General features: G+C 45.8%; 2 protein-coding genes across 3 annotated transcripts in view; one reads left to right on the top strand and one right to left on the bottom strand.

The window, feature by feature from the left end:
* Positions 1 to 22346, top strand: part of LOC135395204 (uncharacterized) — a 291788-nt gene that overhangs the window by 14090 nt on the left and 255352 nt on the right. The window lies entirely within an intron of this gene.
* LOC135395303 (facilitated trehalose transporter Tret1-like) lies at positions 2428 to 7828 on the bottom strand. 2 transcript variants are annotated; one of them, XM_064626535.1, is made up of 7 exons: positions 7672 to 7828; positions 7096 to 7333; positions 6237 to 6460; positions 4276 to 4553; positions 3959 to 4156; positions 3642 to 3830; positions 2428 to 2750 (listed from the first exon to the last, which is right to left on the bottom strand). In XM_064626535.1, the coding sequence occupies exons 1-7, from the start codon at positions 7753 to 7755 to the stop codon at positions 2531 to 2533; spliced, it is 1431 nt and encodes a 476-aa protein (XP_064482605.1). In that variant the 5' UTR covers positions 7756 to 7828; the 3' UTR covers positions 2428 to 2530. The 2 variants fall into 2 exon arrangements, with proteins under 2 accessions (XP_064482605.1, XP_064482604.1); XM_064626534.1 differs by having other exon boundaries at positions 3667 to 3830.

Below are 22346 nucleotides of genomic sequence, written 5' to 3'. Positions count from 1 at the left end.
CTACAACCGTGGCACATTTTAGCGCGTAGTATCCAAGAGTAAGTAAATTTAGAGTCAAAATAAACAGGAATCGTACACAGAGGGCGTGACAACTGGCAGCAACTATAGCGTTGCTTGAGACGGCCATTTTTTGCTTCTCACGTTGGGTCATTTATGCCATCGAACATAGACGCGTAAAGACAGCCATTTGCAGTGTCGAATAAAACACAAAAAAGCTAGAGCGCGGATTTTCATGCAAATGCACGTTTCTTTCTTGACAGTGTTTCTTATCTGCACGATGGAAAGCATCTTTGGTCGTTGTTCGGGACCGTTTAGAAGTCTCCTGTATGGTGCATATAAATGCATGTTTTTCACGTCATGGCATATTCTGCATAAAAATACACACATAGTGCATATTTTGCTATACTTCCAGATGGTCAGATGTGAAGGCTGGCTTTCTTCTTTTTAACAGCATAAAGAAGATAAAGAGTTCAAGGTCCACGGAAGGCACAAACAGTATAAAAATCCAGCATTGAAGCTCTCAAGCTATTTCATGACACAAGCTTTTCTTGTAGCAGATTACATTTCTTCTGAAGCAATGTGGTCTGGTACAAGAAAGCTTGTGTCATTAAATTAGTTGAAAGCTCAGTGTTGGATTTTTGTACTGTTTCTTCTTTTCAATTAAGGTTTTGCTTGCTTCGGGAAGGTTTGGCTTGTCCTCTTTTGCGAGACATGAAGATCCAAAACACAGCGCGAGAAGACACGACGATGTATAGTCATTCATGTATAGTCACCAACGTGCCCAACAGCGAGTCCTCTTTTGCGAGAATTGCGGTCGGAATTGAATGTTTTCGATGTCGCGGTGTGTGGTGTTCAGCCCTCACCCTATAGCTGCGGGGGCTCCACTGCGCGAAATACCACCCACAAATGATCGATATATTTTCCTACAGCGGCGCTCAAGGCTTGCGCCTTCTAGGATATTCAGGCACCCTAGCGCCTTCGCATGGTGTAGCAGTGCGTTCGCTGCGCGTGTATGGCCCGTGGACCATGCTTCGCCTTTGCCACTTTCATTATCTTATCATTATCATAGACTAGACCTACTAGGTTAGCGTGCTAGCCATGTCACGTCGAGACTGGGAGGTACCCGGATTCGAATCCCGGTGCCGGCTGTGCTGTCTGGGGTTTTTCCTGGGTTTTCCTCAGACGCTTTCAGACATATGTCGGCACAGTTCCCCTAGAAGTCGGCCCAGGACGCACATTTCCCCAGGGCGTCAGTCGTGACGTTGCCCACATACGTGAGGCCGACAACGGCAAGCCCTTTCATCACCACCACCACCACCTTCATTATCTTGTTACGAAGAGGGGCGGCGTTCGTATCTAATTCTGGATTGTGGTGCAGTGTCGAAAGCAAAGCCTTCAGCTGCATGATTTACATCTGTGGCGCAAGCCTTCTTCATTGTCTGCTCCTGAACGAAGGCGACTTTATCTTACCGTGCGATCCCCTTAAATAATGTTCATCAAATATTCATTAGATACAAATTGCCTTCATACCAAGGAGGATGAAGAACATCGCATATATTCACAGTTGTTACTGCGTAATTCCAAGATTTTTGGTGCATGGTTGCATGCATATTGGGAGTGTGTTTAATACATGTCTACCCGCGCTCTGCTAGTAACGGACTCCGTTCTGCAGGCATGCAAATTGCTTTCACAGTGATGTAGTTTCTTTTGCTGAGCTGCTCTTACTCTTAACAAGGAGTTTGGAAATTGTACCTGCCGTGTAGATATGCGCGCCTAGAAGCGGTGCTGGCGCTTGGCACTTGTCTTTCAAATTGCAGGTGTTACTCGATAAATTAGTTTAAGTGTAGGACTTTAAACGTTAAAATAATGTTTTCAGAAAGACAACTCAGACATCAAAGAAAGAGGACACTCACGGCGCTGACATTAGAGAGAGAACCTGCAGAGAACTACTCTGTGTATATATAGGCTATGTCGCTATAGGAGTTGGTGTTGCTCCCCTTTCTAGGAATCAAGGTTCGTTGACCTGTACGAAAATTGTTCACGTGCACTACGATTAGGCAAAAGGATGGAAACCCATCGCACAGAGGAAAAAACTTCGTCGCGTCAGTTTTTTGCTTGGAAGAGTCTTCCTCTCTACCTGTGGGCCACGCTAAGACATAACAATGATGCCGTCGTTCTCGGTGAAGTAGGAATGGAAACACCAGAGGTGACAGTGCTAGAAAACCTCATCTACTCCGAAGTACATGCTGGCTACTATCCAAAATCCTGCGGTACATACGGAGTGCTGAGCACGTAGATCGAAAATAGCATACTGACTACTCGGTCGAATGACGTACATGAGCCGAATCATGGTCGAATTGGTCTGAACTACCACACACATTCTCAGAGGTAGAAATAGTGGGCTTCACCACATCATGGCATACAATGTCAATGTCCATATAAGATAAGCGCCTTAACAGCGCTGACATTTATTCAGAGGGATTTTCTGTGTAGGCGTCAGTTTGCGGTGATAGTGGCCAGGCTCTTGCCTTCAGTTTCTGGAGTCATGTAGGCGACGACGCCTGCCAGGATGAGTAGGGCGATGCCGTATATCCATGCCACGACCTGATACGCGAAGGCATCGAGAATTGGTCTCGTGAAGTACAGGAGCACAAAACAGAAAGACCAGTAGGCGGCCACAACGAATGAGGTACCCACACCGCGAATATGCAGAGGCATTATCTCGCATGTCAACAACCATGGGATGTGGCCTGCATGAAATGGTTTCGTTCATTACTGCAAGGTCGATATTTCACCTGGGTTTCAATCCCCAGACGTCATAGCCAGAGCCAAATGCATGATCCAATGCTAATGTTCGTTTTCACGGGAAGGGTCACGTGGGCAGGCGGCTGACTCAAACTCGTAAAACGGTCACTTCTAATAGAGGTACAAAATGTATACGAGTTTTTACCTCTGAAAGTAAAAGATATCGGATAACATCTAAACCAGCGTAATCGAGCATTGACACGGAATTGCACAACGTCGCGTAATACCGGGATGTGGCTTGCTGTCAAGATCGAAAATGTGCCGAAAATACACTGATATTCTAACATTCGTAATTCTCAAATCTGCTCTTTCTCTGCACTGTGTACGCGGTAATGTTCCTGCACAGAGGTTTATGGAATAGGAGGTGACTACTTCGTCTCGTGGCAGCAGTCATAAGCGTTACCTGTTTACGGGTTACATCGTGCGCATTGTGATCGTGTAACTCCTGCGGGTCATCATGACGCTGCCTGTAACCTCTGGTCAGTGAGTTTCGTCTAAGCTCGTTACCCATTATGTAACCTCGACAGCAGGAGTTATCCGTTTTCAGAGGTAACGTGAGAAGTGATCGTTTAAGTGTGCACCTTTTACTTTTAGGGGTACAAACGCATATAACTTTTTACTTCTACTAGAAGTGACCGTTTTAAGAGTATGACAGGGTTGCTGTTACCGCGAGATAAGTGTTTCTGGGTCACGCACACAAAAAAAAAAAAAAAAGTGCGCCGAGGGGGATACATACAGCTATCATGCAATGTATACACCTTCTCATCATGCCTTTTGGCTCAGATTGCACATCATCAACACGTGTACATGGTACACTCTTTATGCGTAGGCCTTACAGTGTTGTCGGCAGAAGTAATGTACCTAGTCCTAGGGAATGTCCGATGACCACAAAAAAGATTGCGAAGGCAGCAGGCCAGCTGCCTTCTGCTTGCACTTGCTGCTCGTTGAAGGCGCATCTCAACGTCTCCATGGACCGAAACGCTACCAGACCAGCCGTAACCAGTACAGTCGACAGGACAAGTAGCCTGCACATAGAGTTCATTCTTGGTCAGTCATTCAGTCAGTCAAGACAGTTTCATTTGTACAGTCCGGCTAAATGTCGGCGTGGGTACCCACGGACCTTCGTATATGAATAAGAGGCTGGAAATCTTACGGTCGTCGACCGATGTCAGCAGTGAGTACGCTGAAGATGAGGGTGATGCCCGGGTGAGAAGCAACCATCAAGGCAGCGCAAATATCGGTCGGCACGTCGGGCGTTGCAGTCTTAAGAATTTGAGTTGCGTTGAAGAAAATCACGTTGGCAAAAGAGGAATGTTGCAACAACTGAAGGGACAGGCACAAACCCACTCGCCTACATGGAAACAACGAGGACACCATTAAATGCTTCCCCAGTCAAGCGATAGTTGTAGCGGATGGCGCAGTCGGAGACGTCATATTGTTACCAAGCGTTATTCTAAAGTGCACACTTACGTATGAGTCTTGTATTTTGATTCATAGGGGATGACGTTTTCCATTTCAAACTTCCGAAACTCGAACTCTGCCAGAAAGTCTGTGCCATAAAAGTGGATAACGGCGCGGTCGGCGTCCACCCTTATTCCCTTGCTCAGAAGCCACTGCGGAGTGTCTCTTAAGCGATGGACGATTACGACGAAGATGACAGGAGGGACGGTGCAGGCGGCTGCTACCAAACGCCAACGGAGGAAAGGAAAGAGAACATATGGGAGCAGTATGCCCAGCCCTACAGCCACCTGCAAGGAAATAAACGGGATAGCATTGTGAACCGCTTGCGTAGGACCCGGCAATTTAGGTACGAAAACGATGGAAATACGCAGACAATTAGGTCCTCAAAAACAGCAAAATAGGCATAAAGTAAAAAATAGGTACGTTAATCAGGTACACTCTCTGGATTTGTTGGAGCGCTCCATCCAGGAAAAATGGCTACGGTACCGTAGCAGCTTTGGCTTCCTATACATGAATGCTGAGGCGGCCTATAGAACCAGTGATTTCCCCAGAAATTCACTGCTAGGGGGTTGCCGAGCTTTCAAGGGGGGGGGGGGAGGTATGCTTGGTGAAGGTTACACTTAAGGAATTTTCTTAGACACTGAAAGAATCGTGGATCAATGGTGACATCTCTGCAGAGCTTTCCCGTTTTATTTGTACATGTTACTACGTTAGAACGCAGTACATTTGAATGCAGATTCATTATGAACGGCATTTCAACATTAAGATACACGACGGACAAAGACTAGCACCTTGTCTCACGAAGCTCAATGAATACCTAGCACACAGATTGTACAAATGCATGGTACGATCATCTGCATGACTGTAGTCCTACAGCCCAAGTTTGACAGTACAGGATGTAATTCGCACCGGACTCTCTACCAGAACGTGTTGGTGCCCGAGCTGGGTGGGGTCACCTGAGAAATTTCAGGGGGGGTGTTGCAAAAATGCAGAGGGGGTGTACACAACCCTGGGGGGGGGGGGGGTTGGGGAAATCCTTGCCTAGAACCACGCCATATTGAATACTACTATAGGGTTTATTCACATGACGTCATCCGCAGGAGAGCGCCACTCTCGCGAGCAGATTTGCCGCCATAATGTTGGTCCCTGCTGTTTTGACTGTCCAGCTTCACGTACATCACATGCACCGTACATGTGGTGCTTCAGAGTTACTGTACAACACTGTACTGTACTGTAAGAACAAAAGGCGCAAACACACACAAACGAAAAGCAAAATGCAGCACCCAGCACGTGCCGGAAAGGCGCACTCGCACTTGCGCCTCTAAAAAAAAAACTCATGGCATCTAAAATGTACAAAAACGGCTATAATTCAATAGAGTCCATAAAACGGCAGGCAATCACCAAATTGTCGCATTTAGGCGTTTATAGGCATTTATAGGCAGATGCCTAAAATACCTGGCCCTACACTGAATATATTGGGCATAGGCCTGAGGAAGCAGGGCCGTAGAAATCTAGCAACATTACAGACGAGCATGTCGTACCACGACCTACTAGATTATAACGGCCATGTCATAATCAGCAACCCCTATGAGGAGCCCGTCCGCACGATCCGCTAGGGGCGCTACTCATCGGCACGCGAGATCTACACAATAATTCGACAATGGAAATTTGAATTTTGAACGCGCAGAAGCGGACGTGGACGTACAGCTACCGTAGCAGACGACAGCAACAGCTCCTATGAAAACGCATAGAATGATGGTGACAATAAAGTTTATAATGAAACATCTTCCGTGGGACATCCACCCTTCTACAAAAATACTAAGTTAGGCTGAAGTACAAAGTATTATAGAAGTTGAGGAAGCAATAACCCGGCAGATGAGTAGCGCCACCGCTAGCTTCCAAATGCGGCGCTGGGAAGGGGTGCCTATGACATGGTCGCTATAATCTAGTGACTTGAGAAGTGAGCTCACCTGTATGATTCCTGCCAACATGGCCCTTCTGCACGCAGGGCTGATTTCTGTGACGTAGAGCGGAACGCAGACGGAGACGACGCCCGAATAGAAGCCTCCGATGATGCGTCCCATGAACAAAGTCATTGTGTCGGTGCAGAGCATCATCATGAACCAGCTGCACACAAATCCCCATCCCGACACCATCATAGTACGGCGGGGGCCCAAATGGTTCATCATCAGGCCTGGTGACAAAGACGTATGGTAAGCTTATAATGATAGGGTGCTGTCTACAGTTGTTGCACGAACACCTTTACAACAATGATTTTTATGAGTGGAACGGCATAAAATAGTAATTCTTATGAATGAAACGGCATAAATAGTTAGGATGCAAGAGCCCTGGCTTCTAGCCTTTCGCGATATATTTATTATATATAATGGAGGGCGGCTTCTGAAAAGCAATGCAGTATACCTGCTAGCAAAATGGTTGGTGCGTAAAAAGTTCACCTATAAAGCCTGATTTTAGTGCAGCTTGAATCCCTCGTAAGTCACAATATCAAAAACTGCAGTGAGAGTGCTTAACGGGGTTATAGGATACAATTTTGAGGTGTCTCTTTGGTGAGCAATCAAAGAGCAAAGTGATTTTGGAAATGAGATTTTATGAACGCTGCACAACAGTTTCTGAAGCCCAGGCTGAAAATAATCCAACCTCACTAAGCATTAAAAATCACTGAAATGTACCAGCCAAGACAAGCATAAACTATGAAATTGAACATAAATTGCACCACGAGAAATTGTTCAAGTCCCAACGAAGCAGGCTGTTGCGAAACCTCAAGCTTTATGAAGAACGCCCATGCCAAAGCATTCTTGAAGGACTCACATGAAGCGAGTGCGCCGGGGACAGCAGCGAGTGGAAGCATAGCTACGAACCAACGGGCTTCCGATGAATAAGGTATAATCTCAATGGCCGTCTCCCCGGAGAGTTCTGGAATCGCCAGAGACGCGTACCCAACTGCAGCGCCCATGATGCACGAGGCCAGACACACTATCATGGTTGCAGATACGTGATGACTCGGGTAGTAGGCTGCCGTCGACTCTTCTGTTACGGGTGTCGCACCCTGAAAATAGAGGTCGTACCAAAGTCACAGGGAAGGAAGCAAGTTTTGAAACCATCTTTCCATGGCTATACAGCAGACTCTCCATTCCCTTGACTCCTAAATAAAGTTGTTTCTCCATTCCCTTCACGACAGCAAGAGTAATGGTATGATCCGAAGCTGACATGACGTTGACGCGAGGATAAGTTTTGCGCGCGTAATAACGAGGAGAGGAGAAATGTGGCACCTCAGCGAGTCAACAAGTACACAAGGTCATATGTCCGACCTTACTGCTTAGCTCTTGCTGTGCGTTTGCACAATGTATTGTACATGAAAGTAGACGCCTTACGTAATTTAGTTACCTTTGCCGGAGGTTGCATGCGTCGTAGCGCATCAATGGCTGCCATGCCAGAGCCATAGTTACTAGAAGGCGGAGTTGCGGACATGGCGTTCACGTCTAATTGTTCGTTCGCCGAGCAGTGCGTCCTGCACAGAGAACGAATAATGTGGAATACGATGTCGCTCGCTCGTGGCGATTCGCTCGTGGTACTGGCGGGAGAAACGTCTTCTGCGAATTGAACGTGCCAAGAATGTTCCCGTATGACATGTCCAATGATATGACAACACTGTGCAAGGCCTTTTACGCAGCTGTCGAACAATAAGAGACAAATCCTCGTCATGCCGTGCCTTTTAGCTTGCTGACATATCTCATAACCATTACCTTTCAAACACACTGTCGATGCATCCACCAGTAACTCCTATCAGATTTCGAGGCGTTCTCAAAATCATGAGATAAAATTCGATATGCATTAGGTGTTGTATTTGGCACATTGCACGATATGTTAATAAGCCACCCTTCGAACACGGGTAGTGACCATAATTCAACGATTAGGTGCAATAATGATTCAAGCAGCTCTGCTTTCTCGCCGTTTATCGATATTCAGCAACCAAATGAAGATCGGGCATGGTTTTCTTACGTATAGCACTAATCGTGCCAGGTCAAACCTGCCGGGTTTCAACAATAGCGAGAACTCCGCCGGATAGATGGCGTCCCTTGTGCTCTCCATAGCCTCCCTTTTTAGTCGTTCTACAATTCGACTTATCCTGGCTTATCTGATCACTGTAACCATTCAGTTGGAATTTGTCCACTCATGAAATGGTATAAACTAAACTGTCGCCCTGTCACCTTTTCTAATTTTTTGAATTCCGTTCTCAAAGGCAACAAAGATACAGCACGTATGAGCTCCCCTAGGAGCTCTATTCCTCCGTATCTAGATATTCCGCGTGTGGTTCTTGACCCAACGGGTGATTCTTATTGATCTTCACATATCATGACCACAAGAGTGTACACTTACGTCCCTTACGCGTACTGTCGCATACGATAAACGAGACACGTGAGAGGAGCCAGATACCCACTTGCGATAAAATAGAATGAACTATTGCTTGGACGTGTTGTTGGGGAAAAGGAGAAGAGATATAAAAGCAAAAGAAGGAGCAGGTGCAACGACTTCGTTTATGCTTTGCTGTATCATTGCAGTGTCTCCGTTGACCTAATCAGGTCTTATGTCGACTGCTCTATCTTACGGAGGGGTGAGACAGCAGAATTCTCAGGACTGCATATTTTCAGCTCACTGGCGTACATCTATTCCACGCTGCGAATAATCACAGTAACATGTCGGAAACTGCACGGGCTCCTGGGGACAATACAAGTCGTCATAACCCTCCTAGAGTTCCTGTCGAAGTCAAAAGCTCCGTATTTGCTGAGCGAAAACAGGCACATAACACGCTTTTTAATGCCTTTAATTTCAGACATTCATGAGCGCTGCATGAGTTAAGTGGACGTATCGGCCATCAGGTCATAATGGGAATTACTTATGATCAAATCTCATCTGCTTCTGGATCAGCAAGCCGCACTGAACTTTTCTCATGATGATGGTGATTGACATTTTTAGTGCGCAAAACCAACCACGGCTATAATGCGTCAATCTACGGTGTGAAGTCTTGTATCGTGTTCTTTTTTTTTCTTTTTTCCAAAGCTTGCAAGACTGAGCCCAAAGTCTTCAAGACATGTGATGTACCATTCGAAGAAAAACCATACGCGCCTCTTCGCTGTACATGTATGAAGGACAAAGAAACGCACATTAGAGAAAGAAAAATTAATCGTTATCGGCAGGACACTCGCTTGCGGAACGAGCGAATAAAAGCCGAAAAAAAAGCAAAAAAAAAAGCCAAAAAGTTGAAATAAGGGTTTAAAAGCAGACTATCCGGAGGCATAAGTCCACAACGAAAAACCCGAGAGTAGGGACAAGACCCTGTCTAACATCGTCCGTCTTATACGTAGCGTCGGATTTTCCGTTATGAATAAAACCCGACTGGGCCAAAAGGGAACGCAAAATGAAACGCAAAACGAAAATGAAAATGAAAATAAATAACGAAAAAGCGCGAGGTTAAGATAAACATTGCAATTTGAAAGCAAACATGCTATCAACTCAACTTACTCTCGAAAGCGGACAGTTTCAGACTGAATAGAAACTGGCTTAAAGTACGAATAAATCATATGCGTAAAAAGCATGCCTCTCAAGAAGAAATACAGATCCCGGCTGGAAACCTTTGACGAACACTGCGGTTCCACCTCACACGAGGCCTTCTACCTGTTTCTGAACTATGGAGCTGATTATTCTGCCCTTTGTGTCTTTAGCCTTGCGTGTTTTTACGCAAGCGACCATAACTTGATGCTATTTGGAGAACCCGTCTCCTGCAGCTTCCCACTGACAAGCTGTGCATGACTTCATGCTGGGCTCTCTGCCCTCTTTGTGTTTGTACTCGACATCCGATTAACGCGGACAAGTTGTGGTGGCGTACTGAATGGATGAGTGCTCTTTCATGACTAGCAAGAAAGCGCTCCAAAGGAAGATGAAACGCGACTCAAGGGAATGCATCTCAAGAATGAATCCCGTGATCTTTGCGGCAGGTGATTGAAACGCGAACGGACCTGAAAACCGTACTCTGGCGTGCCAGGATTATTCTTTTTTGCTGACGTCGAATGATGCCAACAACACTGGAAGTGTACGTGCGCCTAGAGTTCGCTCTGCGAGGTGGCTCTTCACGAACACGCCAAGCTGTAGTTAGAGGTGAAACGCGGTTGTGATTGGCGGATTAAGATTGGATATTTCTATCCGCCAACCAGGATGCCGTGCGGATACTCGCGCGGACACGTGAATATAAAGTGACTTAGAGTACGGGGCAAGTGAATAGAAATAAACGATTGCTTCCTCTTAATTAATAATAATAAAAAAAAAGGTTTCAAAACAGAAATAAAATAAGTAAACGTTATTTACTTGACGCTATATGGGCCAATTATTGTCTTTCTCTCTTGGGCAAGTTGGTAAACGTTCAACATACTTAAAAACGCTAAAAGACAAGGACAGAGAAGTAGGCAGGACGAGCGCAAGTCTCTCTCTCATCTTGCTTCCAGGATAGTTCTGTCTTCGAAGTTAGGGTGCAAGCACATATGGTAGCATGCCTTCCTTTTAGCAAGGAAGGAAGGGAGTTGCCTCAGGACAGAAGCCGCCGATATTTCGAACAGAGACTGTTCTGCTTCTTCAGCCCAGAAGAAGAACAGTCTCTGTTCGAAATATCGGCGGCTTCTGTCCTGAGGCAACTCCCTTCCTACATTCTACCGGTTCGCTGGATTTCTACCCATCTACGTTCCTTTTAGCAAGTGCTTAGCATTGAAGATATATTTGTCGATACCGTCTGAATAGAAGGTGAAATGTGAAGGTGAAGCTGAGAGTGTAAGGAGATGTCAATTCAGCAACAATGTGAAAAATTGTGTGCTGACTATCCGTTGATAACGTCTTTAGGTTCTTAAATATGCAATTTAAATACTGCAGCCTGACATTGATGAATCGACAGGATACGGGGGCCTTATCGAATCTCTCGATGCTTTTCTAGATGTATACTAGAGAGCTTCGTTCGAACGCATGACATTAAAAAAGTGTGATGGTAAGCAGATACCCACAAAGGCAGATGATAGCGATAGGAAAAGAGAGAAAGAGAAACGTATAGCGTTAGACAAGACCTAAGCGAAAATATCCTGGGTGAACGGTTAAAAACATATACGTAATTGAGCTTCGGGATAACAAATAAAAACAAAACGAAAGGAGAATGATTGGTATAAAGTTGCAAAAAAAAAAGCTAATTCCAACGTGGCCCCAATTAAAAGGAGAGAGAAATGGTCTGTCGGATGCAGCGTTCTTGTCTATTTCTTTTTCTTTATTTTTTGGCGTTTGTAAAAGGGTCTGCATTATCTCCTCTGGGATAACTGGAATGAGTTTTCAGACTTTTAATGGCCCTCAGAACGTGGAAAGAGTTTGGAATGAACAAGACAAGTTCATTGTATTCACGCAACGATACTTCGAGCAAACGTAACGATTCAAGATAGGAAATGTGCGATACACGTGCACATGGGGTGTATTTTCAACAATATGCCTTGAATATGTACTGAATACTACATCTGAAATTCTGAATACTTAGTACTAGCCATCTACACTAACCGATCGATTTGCTGAATGATTGTAGCATAACGGTTAACAATATGACAATAATCGCAACCGAGCGCTCCAGTAAACTGTTCCTAAGCTAAAATTAACAGGAGGCTTTATGCTTCACTACCATTCCTCACGGATAACTCTTTAACTTACTGAACTGAGATTTCAGTTTAAACCGAAAGGATGGACACGGTGTAATATAATGAGGCACAAGAACCTCCAGCGAGTGGTTCAGCCAGCATCCCAAGCACTAGGGGTTGTTTAAAAAAAAAGAAGAAGAGGGTGATTATTACAGTATGTCATAATTGCCAAACTTATCATTACCGACACATCGTTACAGATGAAATATCAAGCCCCCTCAGTAGAATGAAGTCAGCTGCTGTTGTAGCCACGCAGGACATCTTTCTGGAGGGCCTCATGTGTGTGGAACGTCTTTCTTCAAGGAACTCCTTAAGGCACCCGAACTAATGGTAATCGCTTGGGGCTGGCTGTAAGGGGCATGGGACAAAGCATCCCAGTGCATTTCAGCCATGGTTGCTTTCGTCTAATGCGGCGAGTGAGGCCTGACACTGCTGTGCATTTTCTTGCGAACGGCATTTCGCACGGCAGCCTTGGTCAACGTATAGAGTAGTACTGGGCATTAATCGTGACCCCTTGCTTTAAAGGAGCAGTCTAGAGGCCCACAACTTTGTTTCTGTTTTTGGTCAGTATGGAATGTTAGACGACCGAAAACAGTTTTCCCACAATTAGTGCAACCGTAGCGAAATTGGGACGACTGCAATAGCTCCCCGAACTTCCCGTGCGCGAAACACCCTCCTTCGCCTTCCCGATAGGCACGTGATGAGCGCCACCACTTGCGTCACTATGTGACGCAAGTGGAAAGGACGCTCCTGATTGGACCCGGGATCACATGATCGAGGTGAGCGACATCGCGCAGGCAGGAGCGTCTGCTACCGCTTCCGAGACGCCATGGGTTCTCCGGCTACGTGATGTCCGAAACGGAAGGTTTGAAGGCTGTCCACGACACAACCACGATTTTCTGGGACCGCAGATACCACGGGAAGAACGAGTGGTGCAGCCCGAAATTAACTGCGGTTGTACAGGGAAAACCCCGTGCTCCCCGACAGTGTGCAACCTGTCCGACCGTTTTCACCGTGCAGTTGGTTCAGTGGCTAACAGGTGGCGCCACAATACCGCCGCCATCGCTTGCTTTCTGCTACTGTGAATTCTGAGATTGCCCAGAAGCCACAGATATATTACTCTTGTGATCGTAATCTTATTTTCTCAGGCTGCATATATGCTTTGTTTTTTTTTAGAAAACGTGATATAAATCATATAAAGAATAGAAGACAACAAGAAACAGCTCGCAATGTTCGTAGCAGACGGCTTTTCCTACGAACAAATGAGGGGCTCTCTACCACCAACGTCACAGTAGAGTGGGTGTGGTCTGCAGTTGGAGCGCTCCGGCCTGTCACCGCGGCAGCGATTTTCCAAATTAATTGCACCGTGGTGAAACAACTTTGGACAGAAATATTTTGTGGGAATGCTTTTCACATACTGCTTTACAAGATGACAGCAGTTTTTGGCCATGCTAGATACCACTTTAATGCTCCTTTAAGAAGTCACATATGCCATGACACCCCGCATATGCCATGGGCGGTTCCAATGGGCTTCCGACGACTGTGTCTTGCTTTTCTTTGACGGCGGGGAAGCCTTGTGTCGCCATTCCATGCCGATTCCTTTTGTCTCTGGGATGAAATGGTTCATCCATATTTCATCACATGTGATGGTTGATTGCAAAATTCGTCCTCCTCAAATAGAAACCAGTTCAGCAACTGCTCAGAGACTGCCATGCGCGCTCCCTTCTGGTCACAAGTGAGGTGGCGGGGAACCCACCTTGCACAGACCTTGCACAGACTTTGCGGAACAGTAAGTGCTCGTGAATGATCGTCTCCACACAGCCGACACTAATATTATGCTAGGCTGCGATGTCCCGAACTGTTACTCGCCGGTTCTCGAGGATGATCTGCACCTGCACCATTCGTAACTCTTCCCCTTGACATTATTTGATCTCCGTCTGTAATCTTTGCAAAATCTCAGCTGGTTTGACGTTCTCCTTCATAAGGAACTTTTGATTACGCATGGCTGTTCCTCAGCTACAGGCACACTGCCAACACCACCTAGATAGAGAAAGGCTTACATTGCCTCCTCTCCCTCTTTCAATTAAGAGTCAGAATTCGTTTGCTACTGCCATTCACCGTTCTGCGAATTCAAGAACCCGCAAATGATTGTAGCTCACCTGGAACCTGCAGACCTAAATACTGAGACAGAAAGTGCAAGACGCTTTCCAGAAAATCAGTTTTCAGAAAGATTGAGCCCGTTTTGCTCTTTATTTCCACGTTTTCTATTTAGTACGCGGGGACGTTCAATCAACTCGCAGACGACGGTGGTGGTTCTATATGGCCACGACCGCTGAAAGCACGTTAGTAATTGGCTACGGTCATTGAAAACATGTTCATGATTGGCTGACTCTTAATTGTTACGTCACGTCGACGACCGCGCAGGTTTTCTATATCTAGGTGGTGTTGACACTGCTCGCCGCCATGAGAGCTGCCGCTGCTCCACGCAGCGTGTTCTCTGCACCTTGCCCCCATGAGGCAAGGTGCGGAGTTTCTTCTCTTCCCTAGAACTTGGAAAACAGGGATGTGTGGGATGGATTGAGAAATAAAGCTTTCGCGGCTATGTTAGCCTTAGAACTTATCGAACGCCCCTCGTTTCAAACGCTCCACAATGTCTCTTGTTTCAGAACAGTATACAAATACACCTTTGTTTTCCCCCGATTCCACTGTACAGCAACAAAGGGAAGGTAAAAGCATACATACAAGGAAACGAAGAAAGATTAAAAAAAAAGAGAGAAAGGGTTCGCGGTACGTTGCCATCAGACTAAGCCAGAAAACCCATCGATCTATATGATACGTTTCTAATCTCCAACCTTCATCCTTATTGCTTTCTTTTCTAATTGTGGATCATTATCGCCCTTTGTACCTCGACGACCATAATTCCTGCGACGACCCATTCGGTGGGCAATGCGTTCGGGCAGAACTACTTTTTTTTTATTCCGTGTTAGCGCCGCGAAGCAACTGTGGCTATGAGCGGCGTACAGATGTGGACAGATGGAGAGAGGGCAGCAGGAAGGTGTGGGGGACAGGGGGATTAGTATGCGTCCTGGGCTGACTTCAGTGGGAACTGTGCCGACATTCGTCTGGAAAGTCCTCGGAAAGCCCAGGGAAAACCTCAGACAGCACAGCCGGCGGTAGGATTCGAACCCACCACCTCCCAGTCTACAGCACGAGCTTGGCTACCACCAACGAGCGGAAGCCTTAGCCCACTGGGCCATGCCGCTGGTGGCAGAACTACTGCGTCTCCCGAATGCTTTATTTAATGACATTTACTCACTGATTTTTCTCGAGCAAAAGTCTCGGTCAACCTTGAACGACGCTTGTATGTAACACCTCGGCTGCATGCTGTTGTGTACCATGTCGTTGCAGTGAAAATAGATCAGATGGCAACCCACGCATATACTGATAGTATAACTTTATTACCGAGGCGATTCAATGACTGAAAAGGCTCCTAGTAACATACCGACCTGCCCTCGCCTAAGTGACCAAGGTCCACTTAGTCTTCTAACTGACTAGGGAGCTTTAACTTTGTCGCTGCCTTTTGGGGTTAAGACTGACCTAACCTTTCTGTGGTGTCCACGAAGTACTACAGAAGCGTAGCGGAACGGAAGTGCCTCAGGACAAGGCTCTCGTCCTGGAGCACTTCCTTTCATCTTCCTTACCTTTTCGCTGGATTTTCTGCCCATCTACAGAAGCGTAGTGTAAGTGCATCACAAGCGAAGCATCGCAGCGAGAATCAGCGTACCGTTCCTGCAGTCTGTTCGGGCAAGAGCTTCGATAATTTATGTTGGAGGTGTACTTTGTAACTTGTAGCTTGTAAGCCCAGCGGGAAAAGTTACGACAGTCCACACTTAATACTGTAGTTTTAATTTACGTACTACCAAAATTGCGGTAAAAAAGCTCAGGGCTCCGTCTGGTGAGAAATTTTCAGTTCGTCAGGCAACAGGGATCTACGTTCCCGGGAACGACCTGCTTTAGAGCTACGAGCTTGCATATTGTTTTTGCCGGCTGCTGTCGACACATGGCGCGCCAGGGAATCTGGCGGCGACAACGCGCGTTCAGCCGACGTTAGCCTACACTGTAAACTTTTTCACACCTTTAAAGGTGTGCGCTATGAACATTCAACCTGGTTGCGTAACATTGCATCTCCAGGATGATATTTTACAAAATTTGGAAAGCGTTACTAAAGATCAAGTGTCAGTGCAAATCTCGCTTTCATTATGTCTTGGATATCGTAGGTACGAGCTAATGCATATATGCATCGCTATCGATAATCGAGCACGCGCAAGTGTCTACAATACTGTTGAACAATGTTGAGATGTTGCAAGACTGAATTTTTGGAGGACAGACAACACTCGAGTAAAGAAAATTTATGCGAAACCGTGCTCCATTATGGTGTTACGAAAATTACACCTAAAAAGGCGTGTGCCATGCACGTTATTACACCTTTAAAGGTGTGAAAAGATTTAGAGTGTACTCCCAGCGGAGCCAGACGATGTGGAAGGTTGAACAACCTGAACAAAAAATGTGTTGGCGCTCTCGCTGCACTATCTGGCACTATCTGGGTGTTTTGAGTTTTCATCGTACTCCTCACGTGTTGACCACTAGCAGAAAGTTGGCGTCATAACATGTTCATTTCACGAATCATTCATACTCCCCCCCCCCCCCCCTCCCGGACGTCTGTGGAGTGGAACGACTTGCCCTGATTCATTACAAACTTCGCAGGCAGCAAGGAGTTTAAGAAATGCCTACGTGACTTTCGTCATTTGTAGCACGCCTCATCCCCTTTTCCTTTTATGCTTCATGTCATTTATCTCATGCCGTTCCTATCGTTACCTTCTGTGCTGTACCATTGACTGTATTTGTGCTTTTCTTTGATAGCCCACTCCCTACTGCATTACCGAAGGCTTTGAGGGTATGTATGTAAATAAATAAATAAATAAATATATAAATAAATAAATAAATAAATAAATAAATAAATAAATAAATAAATAAATAAATAAATAGATAGATAAATAAATAAATAAATAAATAAGCTGCCAGGCAGATCTCGGCACAGATCTCTGTGAAGTCAACCCAGGATGCACGATCCCCCAGCAACATGCCGTCACATTGGCTGGCAAATCGCTCGGCAATAACGCGCCACCCAACCAACGAACGAAATAAATGCGTTCGCTTCTCAGTTCGAAATGGGCGGGGCGAATTATGGGAAACAATCGCCAAAATACAGGGTGTTTCAAAAACCTGTCATTCGGACTTTATAAAAAAACGGGGCGACGGAAAAATACGGGGTAAACGGCATTTGTGTAACAACTGAATTTACCACATTGCAAAAATATTTTAATTTGATTTTAATTAAAAGAAATTGAATTTCTTTAATTGAACTCCAAAATTTTCCAAGTCAACCTAACGTTTCATTACAGAACTTAAGAGCCCGTAGCGAACTTAGTCAGATCCACCAAGAAATCCGCTCGATATTTCAAATATTTCAAATTTCCGTCGCCCCGTTTTTTTATAAAGTCCGAATGACATGTTTTTGAAACACCCTGTATATGTCTGCTTTAGTCTTTAATCAGTATGTTGCAGTAGTATCAGATCCTTTACTAATGACTAAAACGAAACTGAGCTGTTTTATTCTACCCATGAATAAGCTATTTAGCCCTGATTATGTCTATTCATGTTGTGACTGCTGCTGTACAGTGTAAAATGGGACAGGAGCCTCTGTCAATATTCCTCGGCTTTGCTACCTCTTCCAATAGGAAGGAAAAATAAATTGAAATTGAAGTTGAAATGGAGCATCGATTGCGTGCCGATTTCTTTGCTCAAGTGTCCTCTGGCGTCGTAAGTTGCTTTGCAAGTCCACCAGATAGCAATGCAGGCGACGGCAGACGACGGGAGCGGTAGAAGCGTAGCGCGCAAGTGGCCAATCGGGGATTAGCTTCAGGTTAGGTCCATCCGGTCGCGCCAGTTTTCGGGAGAGCCCCATAGATGGCAGCACGCGAAATTTCTCAGATATTGCTCAGATTGCTCAGGTGGATCGCGTTCGGCAGAAGATCAGAAGATTGTTGCGTATCTTACAAACGTCATTCTCGTGTGAGCGTCCAACATGCAAAACACGAAGTGCAGTATGCAGCAGGTTGATGAAGATGTCATCTGGAATGCTGCTCTCACCTCGTGTATTTGGGTGCCTTGTGAATAGCGGGACCGGCATTCACAATTAACAAATGGCTCCGTGGGTGCGAATTGTGCAGTATCTTGTTCGTTATAATATGTTATCACTCAAAATCACCTCACCTGTGTTTGAGACTTTTTCACTCGCGACAAAAGTGTTTATCAAGTCACGTGGAGTTTCTTTCCTTGAGAGGGTACGGAAACGTTCGCATGCGACGCCGTCCATCCGCCGTCGTAGGAACGCATGCGGTTTGCTTTGGGCGTTCTTCTGCAGCATCGCTGTTGCTGAGAAAAACTCGGCACCCTGCCGCTAAAAAAAAACGCCGCATGCGGATGAGTTGTGTAAAAGGGGCGTACTGTGCCAGTACAAGGAAGAGGCTCGTAAAGGACTCTTTCTTTCACGCACCCCTGCTGCGCAGGCAAAGCATGCTTTACAGGAACGTCAAGGGGGAGTCTTCCAAACCAGCTGTGCTGTGCTGTCTGGGTGTTTTCCCTGGGTTTTCCTCAGACGATTTAAGACAAATGCCGGCACAGTTCCCTGTGAAGTCGGTCCAGGACGTACAATCTCCCCGAGCAACATGCCGCCACACAGGCAGGCAGTGTGCTCGGAAATAGCACGCCACCGCCACCACCTCCTACACCACCAAACCAGCTTTCGCGGCACGACTGAATAAAAGGACTCATTTATAAAAGCGGTAAGCATGTACGTAGCTAGATGCTGAAAGAAAACCAGCTATTTTGTGGGTCGCTTCTACCGTTGTCTTAAATTCTTCGTGCAAGCACAGAGGGAAAATTCGTGTTTGTGATTTCATTGCGACCAATAAGCATTACAAGTGACTGTATTGAAGGCTGAATTTCAAACTAAAGAGCTAAACTTCAGGTACCCGAGGAAGCCCAGGCTGTGGTCGAAAATACGGGCGAAAATATGGGCTACGTAAATAATGTTTTGCACCTTCCTGTTTTTGATGTTTTGTTCGTATGATAAAACTTGGGGTCGAAATAGTCAAATTAAGTGAATGAACGACGATGAAAGCAAACACATGCGGGGCTGCTCTATAAAGTAATGCGGCGTCGGAAGAACACCAGGCTCTGTACACCAGGCCCCGGTACTCGTATGATCTGCCCTTATCCAGTCATCCGCAGTGCTTCTTGTAATTAGTGAATTGACGGACCCAGCCCTTGGAACCACACTTAAACCTGATTAGCGGCGTTTTAATCAGCTTGGTTCCACATGATAGACCGGCTCCACTTCCTTGACTCCATCCCTGTTATTTCAGCTGTCTGGCACCGTATCAACCCGGAGAAGAAAGGAAAGAAGAAGATTAGAATATGAAAAAGAAAAAGAAAGGGAGCAGAGTTAGAAAAGCAACGCCCCTGTCACATGGGGATTTGAATGTCATTTCCAGAGAATGACTTTCACAGTGAATGTCATTCATTCGTTCTGCATTATTACCGAGCAAAAATAGGAAAAACGGAAAGGCCTTTCGCAAATGATGTCAATGACGATCCGTCACATACTAGGACAACATTTGTACTGGAGTATAGCAGTCGTAGTTTTTAGCCTCAAAAGTAAATGTATATATACAAAACTAAATTACCATTTGACGCTAGTGTTTTTTTGTTATTGTACATCTACCATCTAGAGCATGCAGTTAATGCCAGAGCAAAAGCTAATGATTTCCCCAAACCCAATCGGTAAGCGATTTCTTTCATTTTGGTATAACACCATTACATGTTCCCGTGTCGCAGCGAGCGAGTGTGTTTCAGTGTAAATGTGATCAGCTGGAAATGACGTTCGTCTCCACTGTGCGACAGGGGTATGAAGTCACCCTAAACTAGCTCGTTCTTGCATGCCGTTCGCTTGAGCAGCTTTCGAACATGAAGAAGTTACGACCCCCTTGATGCGCTGGTAAAATCACTTTTTTCTATGCACTGTTTCTCCCTGAAGAAACTGACTGGCATGTACCAATCAGTATATAATCGACAATCTTTATTGAGACAAATGCAATCAAAGAAATTTTCGAAACTTTTCCAGCCATTCCGTAGTGTGCCTCGATGTCCCTCACAGCTAGCAGAGTCGTTAACCTCATGGGACTTGCTACAGACAGTTCCTGTAATCCAATATCAAGCAAGGCACAGAAAGCCCATCTGTTCCCAGCGCAATTTGCCATTCGGAACCACTCGAGCACGCAATCGGCATAATATTGTGAGCCATGCCACGGCCAGCTTGTAACACGCAGGGTCACAGGAGACAAATCCGCGATAGAAAAGGCAATTTCAAAGCACTCTGAGGTCCCACTACACTTTCAGAGGGTGCATGCCGGCTTTATTGCCCCTCTCCAGGATGACTTCTTTCTCAGCCACGAGACAATTTAGGGAAGAACAAAGCTCTCTGAAGATTTGTCTTGACAAGTACGGCGGTTAGTTCCGTTGAGTTTTTAATTTTGCCCTTGCAGGGGGTTTCGTATAAACTAGATGTCAGAAACTCCAAACTCCAAGTAGCGGTTGTTAGGAGAATATTTGTGTTGTAGAGCGGCGCGACTTTGGTATACGTGCCATATTTACGCGCTCGATATTTCAGTGTGTTGCGCCGCTAACCCAAGTTAGCGGTTCCCCTACGGTTTAGAGAGCCTGGTTTCAGAGAATTGCGTTTTAGAGAACAGGTAACGTTTTAGCGAGTTACGTTTTAGCGAAGAAGAGTCTCGTTATAGAGACTCCGGGGCACGTTTTAGGGAAGGCTGTGTTAGAGACAACAGATTACGGTTTTGATATCGCTAGCTCCGAAGAACATTAAAAACTAAAGAGGAGGGAAGCACAGCAGAAATGAAAACAGTTCTGGTTACTGGTTCGAGCGAAGATATTTTTTTGCAACCGTCACTCCAGTAAGAACACATTTCTTAAATGTGAACATCTTCGACACAAGTGTGTCTGGTTGGGTAAAAAACAATGATAGCAAAGATAATATCATTCCTTAAATTGTTTTATTACACATAAGACATCGTAATAACTAACAATATAGAGACACCTATTTTAAGTGATGAGCAATAGCCCGTAGGTAATCAGCAGAGCTAATTTCTTGACGTCTGTCAAACACTCGCCCTAGTGCTTCTTCCCTTCTCTTCGTGGCTAGCCGCCGAGTTGGCAGCTCTGCTCCTCGCAGCAAGGACCTCACTAGCATTTCTGTTTCTCGATGTTCTGTTTTTACAGCCTCAATGAACCGGTATAATACAGGATGGGCAACTCCCACGCGACTATTGAATCTCCGGCGCCATGCCTCAACATGGTTCGTACCGTGAGGCTGTCCGGCGTCCATAAGCGGGGCGACTGTCCACACCTCAGGGGGGAAAAGGGGGTAGCCTTACCAGGTACCGGCCTTGCGAGCACACAGTACCAGTCAGGTTGTAGCTTTCAAACCACGGGAAAACGGCAGATGCTTCTGCAGGCATTTGTGCTTTGAGGCCGTTATATGCCTGAAAAAGAAATATGCAAAAGCCATTATGTTACATCTGAGCTCTTAAGGATCTTGCTGCCGCCACTAACGCACACTAGAATGCCTCTGGAATAAAGCACTTCATGAACGCAAGAAAACCATGAGCTGTTCAGGAAACAGGTTGCGACAACAACGCAAAATACAAAGTAGCAAAGGCACACTTACTCCTCTGGCGTCCTCAGGAGGGCAAAAATGCGAGGGCAGGTAACTCTCGAAGACGCCGAAGACGAAGACGCTCGCAGGCTGAATTCTGGGTCGTTGGCGTACCTAGGTTGCAGCCCTTGCTGTTGGACTTTTCTGTAGCGACTTTGACATAAATGGAACAGGCACCCATGAAAGGTCGTTTCGGGAAGCGAACGGCGAATAACGTTCATTGCAGCTAGGTCGAAGTCCGTGATGAAGAAAAGTGGCCCACGGTTGCCCATAATGCGTCAGTCGTCCGCAGTACAGCACTGCAACTTTAGTTGCCGCAGCAGTACCTTTTACTTTCTCTCTGTTTCCCTCGTTCTTTCGTTGTTCCTCTGCGTTTCCTCTGCGTTAACTTCCGTGCTTTCAGTCTCATGCTTTCCATAATAGTGTTCTCGAATTTTAGTTTACATCAAATATATTAGAGATGGTATCCTCCCTAAGCATATCAAGAAGGGCTA

The sequence above is a fragment of the Ornithodoros turicata genome, chromosome 5 (genome assembly GCF_037126465.1).
Source record: "Ornithodoros turicata isolate Travis chromosome 5, ASM3712646v1, whole genome shotgun sequence".
NCBI classification, from domain to species: Eukaryota; Metazoa; Arthropoda; class Arachnida; order Ixodida; family Argasidae; genus Ornithodoros; species Ornithodoros turicata.
This window is presented reverse-complemented; position numbering and strand designations above follow the sequence as displayed.